This window comes from Molossus molossus, unplaced genomic scaffold (assembly GCF_014108415.1).
Source record: "Molossus molossus isolate mMolMol1 unplaced genomic scaffold, mMolMol1.p scaffold_m16_p_16, whole genome shotgun sequence".
Classification (NCBI taxonomy): domain Eukaryota; kingdom Metazoa; phylum Chordata; class Mammalia; order Chiroptera; family Molossidae; genus Molossus; species Molossus molossus.
Genome location: NW_023425351.1, coordinates 40,014,680 through 40,027,801, shown reverse-complemented (window position 1 = coordinate 40,027,801; position 13,122 = coordinate 40,014,680). Strand labels below are relative to the sequence as shown.

The 13,122-nt window shown below is 41.6% G+C and overlaps 1 protein-coding gene across 3 annotated transcripts in view; it reads right to left on the bottom strand.

Moving 5' to 3' along the window:
• PTDSS1 (phosphatidylserine synthase 1) overlaps positions 1 to 13,122 on the bottom strand; it is a 67,146-nt gene that overhangs the window by 39,992 nt on the left and 14,032 nt on the right. For 2 of the 3 annotated variants that reach the window (XR_004959864.1, XM_036264047.1), the window contains exons 2-3: positions 10,372 to 10,463; positions 112 to 156 (exon numbers count right to left, since the gene is read on the bottom strand). Coding sequence is in view for 2 of the 3 variants with exons in the window: in XM_036264047.1 (XP_036119940.1) it covers positions 112 to 156; positions 10,372 to 10,463 (137 nt within the window). In the remaining variant the exon portion in view is untranslated. Of the gene's footprint in view, positions 1 to 111; positions 157 to 10,371; positions 10,464 to 12,689; positions 12,742 to 13,122 lie in introns of those variants that run through there. The other variant, XM_036264048.1, reaches the window with a different exon arrangement.

Here is a 13,122-nt window from a genome sequence, read left to right as displayed (position 1 = left end):
AAAAGCTACAGAGTTTTTCTGTAGAGTGGTAAGTAAAACTGCTATGATAATATACCAAAAAAAAAATTTTTTTTAAGTAGAATATATTTTAAAATCTAATGGGTAACTCACCAAAAACCATTCTCCATAAGGCTGGATGAGGTCGAGTAAATGGACCTGTGGAGGTAACAATACAAGGTTAGAACAAACTGACTTCAGAGACAAAGACTAAAGACAGTGCTGCTGACCTCCAAAGAGATAAACAATAGTAAAAAGCTCTTTACGTAAACATTCTTTTTTACAACAGATACTTTGAGGTCAAAGTCTAGGTTGAAATGTTTTATCCACCTTGTAACAGCTGTAGCCACACATAACAGATACCAAATCTCCATAAGTTTAAAACATATTTTTTTCTTTAGAACTCAGATTATAATTTCCCAGGGAAACAATGTTATTAACAGTAAGTAGGTTACCAGGCTGGTCTTTAAGTGTATGTAATACATGTTGTACCTTAACAAGTGAAATCTCCCTGCTACCCAGGAGCTCTAGGGGAAAGAAGTTCTGAACATCGTGTGTGTGTGTGTGTGTGTGTGGGGGGGGGGGGGGGCACTGACTTATTCTGAAAATGAAAGAGAAGAGAGAAATACTGTGCTATGAAAATAAGTGAGGTAGAGAGTGAGATTGAAAACAAATCCTTTGAACACTGGAACATTCAGGCTTTTGAGATCATGAACTATGGTAAAAAAATAGCTTTTACCTGGCAACTCAGTCTCCATACATAGACTTTCTCTTCTATTTTATTTCATTAAAAGCTGGACTTTGGTTCATTAAACTGATTTATGACCAAACTGAAGGGTTACAACTTGAAAATGTTGAACACTGTTGTAGTGGGCACCTATCTGGAGCTGCCCACACCTTTGGAACAGCCTTCCTACACTTGGAGAATTTCCAGCATTACGCGTCCTACATCTCCAGGGTAGATGCCAGAATCTGCTGCCCAGTTTTCTTTATAATTGGGCTCAGTTCTTCAGCGGCACCCATGCCAGACTTGACCGTAGGAGCTGGTGATAGTAGAGGTAAACATGCACAGCCCTCCCCTCCTTCTCTCTGGAGCTGGCCAGAGGCACTCCTCACACTGATTGTGGCAGTGCAGGTTCCATTCACGCTCACTGCAGAAGTGACGGTGGGCCTATGCTCACAGGGCTTTCCTCATCAGACCCGTTCTGGGTGACATGCCAGTTTCTAGAAGCTTTCCGGGGAACTTGCTCCCCAGCCTTCTACAACTCCTCCTCAAGCCAGCTAACACCCATTGAACGGGCTTTTAAATCCGCAGAGTCAGCCTCTGTTGCTTGCAACTGGGAATCCTGGGAAGCAAATACGGCATTATAATTTTTATTCTAGAACTCATTCTAAAATCCATCTCTTTTTATACAGACTATATTAAAATATATTTGAACTGCTTTCTTTTGATGAATCAAGTTCATACCAGGAAAATCAGTTACAAGTATCCCCCATCGAATTCTATTAGTTCCTGAGTACAGATGGTGAGAACTCAGGAAGTTAGCTTTGTGAGACTGCTTTATCCAAATTAATTAGGTGCCTGAGTTTTGGATGACAAGTAGTGAGTGCTCAGAGGTGAAAGATTTATAAGTTTATCCAAGTCTGTTCAAATTCTGATTTCAGACAGTGGGGAATACCTGTTTTCTTCTTAATCATCTGCTTCTTTCTCAGAAAAACACAGTGAAGCAGAGAAACCAGAATCCCCCTGTAGGTAACATAACGTGGTCACCTTTCTTCAAACATCTTTGGAAAACTGACACCTAACAGTACCATCTTTTAAGTAATTTTCTCTTCCAAACGCTGTTCTTCACTGAATTTTGGTTGATGTCTCTTGACTTGTCACCATGTATTCTGATGGCTATCTCCTTTGAAATATTACATTATCCATACCACTGAATTAACCTTTCAGACATAACAAGGGACCCCAGCTTTCTCTATGGTTTCCTCTTACAAGGTCCAACTCTAAACTTTATTTGGCTTGCAACAGAATTTCATGCCCAATAAACACTTAAAATCATATGTTGTTACTCTCAAGAGCAATCATAATATTAATTTATGAAGGTCAGCAGTACTTTCCTGAGCACTCATTGTGTACCAGGCTGAAGATGAGACACCCTGCCCCCCATTTTCTCCTGACAGCTGGGTGATGAGGGTGGTACCATCATCCCCATTTTACAGATAAGAACAATGAGCCCCAGGGAACTTGCCCAGGGTCACACAGCTCACAGACCTCCACTCTGGTCTGAGCACATATGTAGTTCTCCATCAACTCTGTCAGGCCTGGGCCAGCTTAGGAGAGGCTGAGGCGGAGCTGAGGGGCTGAGCCAGAACTCTCAGGGCCGGAGGGCAAGGCGGGAGAAGCCAGCTAGTGGGTGGTGTTGAGGTCCTGCAATGTGGAATTGATGAACGAGGTCAGGAAGAACAGGAAGGATGGGGAAATGCTGGGGAGCTAATGGGAGTCCCTCACATCAACCAGTAGAAAGGCCTCCAAAGTCCTCTTCCACCTGTGACTACTTGAAGAGAAGCCTTCCAAAAACAGACGCAGCCCCTGCCTATTTGACCTAAGCAGTGTGTTCCCGAGTAAATGAGAGGACAGAGGGTGCTTGAGAAACTTGGCGCTGAGGAGCCTCGCAGCTCTCCTCAACCTACAACCACTGCGCAGCCCAGGGCACTTCCCTGTTTCTCCGTGATTGCCTGGGACCGGCACACGCTGTTCCAGGACTGTTTGGTTTCTTTAAGCCTTGACTTATCCCTAATTGGATTTTTTCCTCTTTTTTTCCAGATTTCTCACTTACACATCATAAGATCACATCACAATGTTTCTCAAAAAAGCCAAGTTTTAAAAGACCTTTTGGCTTTGCCATCTGAAATGCACTGGCTCTGAAACAGGCTTAGGAAACCTGACGTGGTGGTTTCAGAAGAGACAGAGTACCAGGGCGCTCTGTCCTGGACCCGGTCCTTGGGAACCACCTGTGTCTTTTACCTACAAAAGGTGAGATAAAGCCCTGGAGAATGTAAGGTGACCCTTTCAGTAACGAACTTCAAATCTGCTCACTTCTTAGAAGTGCACTCTAGTAACATTACTCACTAAGAGAACCATCTTCACCATCAGACAGTAATGTTACTAAAAGTAATGTTACACTTTTTATAAAACCAAGAGTGAGGCTGGTATTCTTCTATATCATAAGCCTTGATTTTTATGCTCACTAGATTACCCACACTTGGCTACTCTAATCAAGTCACCTTTTCAAAGCCATACTTTCCACAGCATGATCTGCCTAGGAGTATCAGTACTACCTAGAGCCTCCTCTGAACATCTGCTTTACAAACTCAAGGCCTCCACAGAGCTTATCTCCCAACAAACTATTTCCAAGTGTTCTATAAAGGGATGATTCCTTCTCTCCCCCTGAAGCTCCATCTCAGAGCGAGCTGCCTCTTACCTCACCTCCACCCGGCTGCCTGGAAGAGCCTGGGTCTCCCGTGCAGGGCTCTTCCCCTTCACCAGGCAGGAGAAACGGGGAAAGAGGTGTCATTGTTCTGGGTTCTGGTTTCTTACCAGGCACATTTAAAAACAACACCTTTTATCTTCTTCATCAGTTCCTACATCTACACTATGTAATTTTAATCAGATATTAAGAGCAAGTTTAATTTCAAAAGATAAAGAAATAAAATATCTTCATCATGAGAAGAGGAACATTTTAAAAACTACCTCAGAAACGAGAAATCAGGTCACTGGCTTGACTGGCCGGCAAGAGTTATACCTATGACTAAGTTTAAGGAACCGAACCATAGGGAAGTATAATTCTTTTAACAAAAATTAGAAGTTACATCTGTGTCCTCAGACCCTCCTCGTCTGCTTTTCCCCTTATTGTTTTTTTCCAGCTTTACTGAGGCATAACTGACATATCTGTAAGATATTTGATTATTATTAAAGGTTTAATGTCTCTAAAACTAAGAAAAGTAGATAAAAGCATTTCTACGCAAATTTAAAGTTAAGAAAAATAATTTTTAACATGAAAAAGTAGTGGGGTAGGGGACAAGAACTTTTTTTTTTTCATTTAGAAGGCAGTGAACCTCCTGGTTCACCTTCACATATCAGAGATGTAATTAGCACCATGCTGAGCTCAGAGAAGTCAAATGAGCCTGAAGGACAAACAGAATGATAAAATCAGGAAAATCTAGAAATACTACTACTTCACTCTACTGAAAATACCTTGAAGAAGTGCTGAGTGGTGTGTTTCTCTTGCAGATAAGTCAAAGGAAAAAGAGGGCTAATACTGTGATTTTTTTTTTTTTTTTGCTGACAGATTCATTACCTAATTCAACATATATTCATTGAGAGCCAGGCACTGGGGTGCAGAGCAGGCTTGGGCAGTTTGAATGCGGGGGTGGAAGAGGGAGGAACAGCTCAGGGAAGCCTTCAGAAGCCAGAAAAGTACAGGAGACGGTTATCTGTTAAATCGCAAAGGCAACTGGAGACTAAAATAGGTTTCTAAATTTCACCCCAGTGATATAGTGAGATAGTTATAATTACACTCCAATGATAAAATTACACTTAGATTTGAGTGTCAGTTGCTGTAATGAGATGGAAGTACCATTTAAAACAAACAGACAGACAGACAGACAAAATTGAAGGGAATCAAAAGCGAATGGGACAGAGGATGATGGCAGGAGAGAACTGTGACGTGGTTACCAGGCCCTTTCCTTCCCAACCCTACTTCAGGGTCTCTCCCTCCATGTCTGTGCACAGGGCTAAAAAAAGGAACTTGACAACCTAGGCCTGTCACTCCTCCTGTTGACTGAAGCACATTTTGTCGAGTTCCCATTCCTCTCCCACATAACCCCAGTAACTTCTCAGCCGATGAAGGGAATCCTATCCTTACATCCTTTCAGTCATGAGATCTACTGAAGCCCTACTAAGAGCCTACTCCTCTAGGCACTATACATTCCTGTCCTCAGGTCTGGCTGGTAAGAGGCACATCGCCCAATCCTAGACAAAGAGAACAGAGGACTACTGTGCTGGAAGGTTTCTAGAAAAGGTTTCCTCACTGTTAAAAAAATACATAGGAAGAAATGACTTTTCCTTCTGCGGGACACTGTCCACAACTATGGTCCGGCACTGCAGCAGCCACCTCGGGAGCATTAGGGCAGCGAAGCACAGGTTAGGGCCAACATGCTGAAGATGGTGGAAAACTGAAAGAGGTCAAGAGCCCGGGTCTTCACATGTCCCAGAGCTGCTGAATTACCCAACCCTGGGACTTCTGGTGATATGCAAAAGTAAACATTTTCCCTATTCTTTTTTTTTTTTCATCCTCACCCAAGGACATTTTTCCATTTATTGTTCAGATAAGTGTGAGGGAGAGAGAGGAAGAGAAACATCGACATGAAAGGGACACAGCGAGTGGCTGCCACCCGCACGACCAACCAAAATCGGGGACAAAATGCAACCAAGGTATGTGCCCTTAGCGGGAACCGAATCCAGTCTCTCTGGACCGCAGGCTGACACTCTAACCGCTGAGCCAAACTGACCAGGGCCATTTTCCCTATTCTTTAAGCCATTTTGAAATGGGTTTCCTATTACCTGTGGCCAAAAGCATCCTGACGACTATAAAATCCTATGGAGAAGTTTTCTTTTTTATTTAGACTCTGTACAAAAAAAAAAAAAAAAATCACAGGACCCCTTCCTGTAGGAGTTTACCAATTCTACCACACAGATGCCATACATGAACTCACACATATGACACATATGGACACAGTCATATTCAGGCCTATGCATGAAGGGCAGCCTTTACGAGGGTGAGAATAAATACACTTGACATTTCCAAAACAGAACCGTTCTGTGACTACCATCCACGGCAGGCACTTCCCCAAAAGTGCCTTTCAAGGAGAAACTAATGTTGAGCTTTGTTTTCTGATTCATGTCATTCCTTAATGTGATAATATGTACCAGGGTGGGGAGAATGGAAAATATGGTGACAAGACTGGAGCAAGAAGGGAGGTACATAGCGCAGCAGCCCTCCAGCACTGTGGCTCCGGGACAGGCCCGAAGTCTGAATGCTAGCTCTGGGAAGGGACAGCCACCTAGCTCAGGAGCACCCAGCCCAGGGGCCCAGAAAATTCCCCCATCACTTCTATGGCACCTCCCAAAGCTAATCCTAACTTAAACATATTCAATAACATTCTTTAGTGTGGAAAACTTATAGTTTCTACCTTTTAAGTCCACCTTTAGAAAACAAGGTAGAAACTGTGTTTGTACATACACACGGCTTCAGGAGAAACCTCTCAGCACTCCCTTCCCTAACATCCTAATCCTTCTTACAAAGAATCCTGAACTGCCAATGTCCTTTTCCACGTCTGTCTGAGACCTTGTCTGGGGCGTGTTCTGCCTACATGAGTGGTGTGTGTGTGAGCAAGCGCACAGAGGTGGTAGTGGAAGGAGGCAAGAAGAGAGTAGGAAAAGGAGGAAGTATAGAGGTTCAGATCGATCTGCTGGCTTCTGCTGGTCCTGGATGACACTGGCAACACAGGGCTCTGGGCACATTTGCCTTCTGTAGAACCCAGAGTACACGGCACAGGCCAACTAAGCCTCTAGACCACACTCTGAGAAAGAGAAAAGCCAGAGACTGATAGAGCAAGAGAAGCAGAGGGAGACAGGAACATAGAGGAAGACAGAGATATAACACCTCGCAGTGAACCCAACATGAGAAATGGCCAGAGCAATGCTGAGTGAAGGAAAACGTGTGAGCCGGGCGCAAACACTGAGACAGGTCAGTAAGCCTGGACAAGTGGAATAGGGAAACTGAGACAGCTGGCCAAACAAACTGACAGAGTAATTTATAGGAGACACTACAAATCACATTTAGGCCTCAGTTTTATTTCAGCTACAGATCCAGAAAAGCAGTAAAACCAGGTAGGTGACACCAGGACCAGCTGCAATGAAGGACCCTTCCCTGACACTGACCAATCAGTGAAGACCACATACCCTGAAGGAGCACACCTAGAAAAGGGATGAATATTCTGCTGAAACCTCCCCTGAGATCTCACCTGGCCTGTAAGAAAGAGATAAAAGCCTCAAGACAAAGGACCCAGTGCTCACTCCCCCTCCCAGGAGCCAGCCCAGGCCTTCCCCTCCCCCACACCCCACAAGCTGTATCTGCTAAACTCTAAGGGACACCACAAGGGCAGCAATGAGCAGTGGCAGTTCATCCCAGGCAACCTCCCCGCCAAGCCTGTCCCCAAGGCCCCCTTTTCTCTGACTTCACTTCCCCAGCCCATTCTTGTTTCACTGTCCCCTGCTTTATAAGTATCCTCTAAAAGTTACCTGGACTTGTGTTGTGAAACGTTTTCTGCACAAAGTCAATAACCCACACACTACTAGTGGCCCTAGGCAGACCTGCCGAGTGCCAGGTCCCCTTTCAGTAACAACACCAGGCTGACATCAAGTAGCTGGTGACTTCTCATGGGTAAAAGACACCATGCGTTCAGCCTTCTCAGTTGTAAACCAAGCAGGCTGAACTAGAAGCCCTGTGGGAACTCCCCTCTCTGAATGTATCATAAAGTCCACACCGCCAGCATAAGAAAAAATAAAAGAAACTTAATTTGTATCTTTCCAGAAAGAAAACAAGAGCACAGCTCCACCTGAGACTGGGCGGGGTAAATGGACTTTGAAGATTAGAGAATATCATTAGCGAATAGAGGAAAAATCAGCAGAACCCATGTAAAATGTTACCTCCAACAGATTTTAGCGCCCAACCTTCAGGGCCTTGGTACCTTATGAAAAATATCTGCTGATGAAGCCCCAAACCCAGCTCCTGCTACAGGTTCCTGAACAGGTGGCTGTAACATCATGGCTACTGAGAGTCCACATAGTTCCAAAATGTCTCTAGATTCAGAAATAGCAACTTGCAAAAAAGAAACCTTCAAAGTGTGAAGAAGTAACCCTTAAGAACTAAGCAACAAACTAACACACAGCCGAAGAAAGCTGGAGACTTGAAGAACAGACCTGATATTTTTGGATTGATTAGTTTCCTAAGCATGTACTCTGCTCTGACTGATTAAAAGATGAAGAAGAAAAAGAGTAGGGCTGGGGATAGACAAGATAAGAAATAAAAATAGAGGGCACAGGCCAATAATGGTCCTGGCATCAACTGATGGCATGAAAGCAAGCAGCAGACCTTCCCAGGACACAGAAGACAGAATGGCTGAGGAGAAGAGTGGCATCCACACCACCACCTGAATTGTAATCTACTCACCTTGACCCGAGGCTATGACTAGATTCCATTCTTATGTAGGACTCCTGGCTAAGGCGACTAATTTCATTTTTATTATCAATAGACCTTCCTCGATATTTTTCCAGTAATAGGTTAATTACCTCTAGAAGTAAAGGAATTTTGCCTAAGATTATAGCTAAGATTGTAGCTGCCCACTGTTGGGAGGCATCTGCAGTTTCCGAGTAATGGTAATTGCAGGCATTTGCAGGTACTCCTGAGCCCGCTGTCACACCCACTATTGTACTGGTCCTCTGAGGAAGTGGGGGTGGAAGGAGGATGGGGCTTCTGTCTTCAAAATCAGACTAGCAAGAAGAATCCTGGCTGCTTCTCTGAGGGGAGACTATGCCCTTCGCAGCCCGCCAGTGAGAATAAAATGCTCCTTTACAATTTGGCTGTGCTGTGCGTCTCTGGTTATCTCGCTGACACATTATAACAACTTTCCCTTGTGGCTTTGGTGGCAGTTGACCTTGTGTTGGTATCCCACCTAAGATGGGTATGACAATCTTCTTGCACTGGGCTCTATTCTTATGCTACCATTGTATGAAAAACTCAGGTTCCAGAGCTCAGGGGGACCACCCACAGACTGGAGGTTCCAGCGTATGTGAAATGATTTATACTGTAAGTGGCCACTTAGCTGGTACTACAACATGGCACCCTTGAAAAGGAGGCCAGGCTGCTGTAGGGCAATGAAAAGCTAGGAAACTTCTGGGATATGTGAACTAGGGAAACTGAGGTAGAAAGTTAAAGTCAATAAGCTTTGAAGGCTACTTATAGCAGGGCCTTATCTTGAGAACAAAGGGTTAAAACCTCTCCTCACATAAGAATGCAGGAGAGAAGGGGGAAGGGAAGGGCTTACAGTAAATCATCCTGATGTTGTTAGAACAGCAGGGAGGAGGGGAAAAGAACAATATAAATTGCCAGGTACTTCCTATAAATTGTGGGAAAGCCATAACAAAGAAAAGGGGAGACTTTTAGAGTTAATCTGTATCATTATATCTAGCAGAAGAATGTTTTTTTTTTTTTTGGGTTTACAGACGGAAGGGTAAATAAGGCAGAAACCACCCATCACACTGGCTCTTCAGATTAGCTGAGAGCTCCTCTGTGCTTCATAAACCATATGCATAGGTTTGCTTGCTTTGCTTCATTAATAAATGTGTATGCTTTAACTTTTTAATAAATTTACTTGCATTAATATGTCAATAAACTCACTAAACACAATGCAATATTATCTGAGGTCTCTCATTTAAATTCACTTATATGAGAAGACAAGGGTCACGGTTGGGGACAGCCTACTCCCTCTGATTCAGGAGACTGTCCAATAACACCTCTCTGGTGTCTGTGGGAGATGCCTGTCATAGTTACAGAGAATAATAATATTCTACAAAAAAGATGGAAGTAGAATAAGAAAAAATAAAGCAATTTGTAAGGGACAATTCAGAGGAAAGGATGAATCTTAAGGATGGCAGAATACCAAACTAGTTTTTTTAAACAAAGTTTTTGCCTCACTCTCTAATCGTGATGGGTGGTAAAATTCACTGTAATATTGTCTTTTTTACCTGCTGATGAAAATTCATATCCCAAATATATAATCAGCAAAGTTTACTGTGATAAAAGACCACTATGACAACAAATTATTAGGTAATACTCATTATAGCACTGACCCTTGTCCTTAGCAAAAAGGAGCAACTGAATAATTGAGCATTTACAACTCAGCTGATAATAACAAAAACAGCAGCTAACATTCTTTGAGAGCTTGCAATTGTCAGTCACTATTCAGAGAATTTAACATGTATTAATTGAGTTAACCCTCCCAACAGTACCTACCTGTTACTGCATTTTGTAGAGTGACTGAAGCCCTCTTGATGTGGCCACAGAGCTAGAGGAAGCTGCAGAATGGGCAGTCTGCCTCCAGAGCCTGTGCCCCACCCGCCACACAAAACTCCAATTATTTTTTGTTTTATTCCACCCTTTAGTTTCATCTTCTAGATGGCTTGCATCTCAAAAATACCAAAAGGGCACAATGCACAGAAGGAGAAATGTGATAAAGCAGTACATTACTTACCATTGGGGAAAGCTAATACACTGATGATAAGAAAGAAGAAAATAACAGAGAGGATACCCCTCCAGATGTTGTCTTCTGGGACAGAGTCATCCCTGAAAACAGAAAAAGAACATTGAGTTTTCATTTTCAAATCTAAACCTAGGAGTCAGAGTTTGATGTTATAAAAACCAGGGGATTGCTAACTTTATTTTACTGAGCAAAGTCATTATGTACACTGCTTATTATTCATTATCATTTCCTAAAATAATACAATCTCAAAATAAAGTCTAGTTCTTACAAGAAAGGCAACTGGCAACGCTACACACCAACATACATTCTGTGGACATTTGAGAATCACTCTCCTTAAAAAAATAAAATAAAATAAAAAACAATCCAGGAAGTCTAAAGACAGGTTTACTTTGGAGAAATGCCTTTTGGTTTCAAGAATAACTCAGGACTGTGGCAAAGAAAATTTTCAAAATCAGAAAGAAGGCATAAGATTACAAGGAGAAAGGGCGTTAATGCAATGAAATTATATAATCTGTCCTTAAAGATGGGCAACTGGCTATCTAAAGTATTGATGAAAGGGGGAAGGGGAAGAAGGCACCTAAAAAAAAAAAGTTTAAAGAGAAAATAAAACACAAGATTTAAAATCAGACCAGAAGATAAAGAATTGTAAAGAAAAGAGATGAGCGTCCTCAGTGTCATGACTGGTCATTTCTAATTTATTACTGTATTCATCTCCTCTGTAACTTCAATAACTGAAATGGTTCTGTTTGTTGGTTTATATGTTATCTGTCTTTCCTGTAGAAAGATCATAATCTCCTGAAGGCAGGGAATTATTTACTTGTGTATCCTTGGGGCCTGGCACACAGTAGGCCCTCAAGTAGATATTAGTGGACTAATTATTGATTAGAGAGAAAATTTATTGTTAAAACGAAGTGAAAATTTTCTCAATATTCATGGTGGGAAAGAAGAATTAGGTTTTGACAGTTTATATTTTAAAAAGAAGAAGAAGAGTCTAGTAACATATTTGGGGCTCTAGAGAAACAAACAAAAAAAAGGGGAGGGAAAAGAGAAATATAAGACAGTAAGATGTTCTGGCTTATTGATCATTGTTGAGAAGCCTGGGAAAGGGAAGTGTGGCATTTCAGTTTAGAAACGTGCAGGGTGAGCAGACAGAAAATGAGAGAAAAAGAGTGGAAGGAGATATCTGACAGAGAATGAGATATAGCAATACATTTAAAAATGACTACAAAATGTTGAGTTTATATGGAGAAGGCCTGCAGTAAAAAAATCTTTCAAAAGACACATATTAAATTAAGATGAAGCATTACTAAAGAAAAAAAAAGTAAATATCTGAGAAGAAAATTAAATAAGCATGAAAAAATTTAGAACATCAGAATACATGAAGAGGTGTGGAATGAAAAAAAAGTAAATTATCTAAAAAAGACTAGGTCCTGAGATGCTGTTTTAATTTAGGTATCAACTTCTGTTTAGACTACGTTTCTACACTCCATACATAATTTCCAGACTTATGACAGGATTGAACATAAGATAGTAAAATAAGAGATCGTACAGACCATAAATGTTTCTTAGATTTTCATATGGCCAAACAGCACTAACAGTGATGCTGGACAAACAAGGCTTAACTGTTATCTCACATAGATCTGATTATAAAACCAAACTAAAGAATCAAACTTCCTCCTGCAGTGACATACAATCCTACATTAATGGACACTAATGACTTAACATCTGCCCGGAAGTTATGAACACCGCCCTAAGAATGCCAGCCTGATAAGAATGCCAGCTAGAAGATTACTAGGGTACTCGCGAAGCCCTCTGGTTTAAGCCAAATCCAACTTTCAGGAACACCAGCTTTTACTGAAGAATGGCTCCATACAAGAAGTGTGGGGGACACTGTCCTCATTCAGACCAATATCACACTACTGATACTGATAATGATTAAGAGGATAATAACAGCTGTTCTCTGTCAAGTATCTACTGTGTGCTAGGCACTAAACGGCAGTTTATAAACATCATCTCCAATTGTCACAACCCATTTGCAAAATGGGGTATTAACTGAAATTTTCCATAGTTAAGTATGAAAAGCAAGGTAAGTTACAGAGGCCACAGCCCACAAGGTGACTAGAAAACCCGGTCAATTAACAAATGTGGTATCAAAGGCTCAGAAAGGTTATGTAACTTGCCCAAGGTTGTGTAGATAAGAAGCTGAAGAGTCAGCATTCAAATCAGGTCTGCTACACTCTGAAGATGATGATCTGCATGGCAAGCTGCCTCCTGAACAAACTATATCATTCTAAATCAATGTGACTCACATTAGATGCACAGGGATGGTACCAGAGGTTGACAGGGCACATACTTTGTAAGCTACAAAATAAAAGCAAGATTGAAACAAATAACTGCTGTCTGGGAAAATCCATACTTTATATTAAAATATATTCTGAATCATTCAAAGAATAAATGTAAAAAACCAAAACCAAAAAACTTTCTAGAAGGAATGATAGGAAAATTAAAAAAACCAAAACCAAAATACAACAATCTCAGAGCAGGAAAGACCTTTCTAAAGTATGACACAAAATCAGAAGTCATTTTTAAAAATAGATAAATTTGCACAGCAAAGAAATCAGTAAAGAAAAACTGATAAACTTGGAAAAAATATTTGCAACTCAGATCAAGGCAAAGTGTTCATTTCCTTAGTATACAAAGCACCCCCCTCAATCAATTAACAGAAAGAACAACAAATGCATA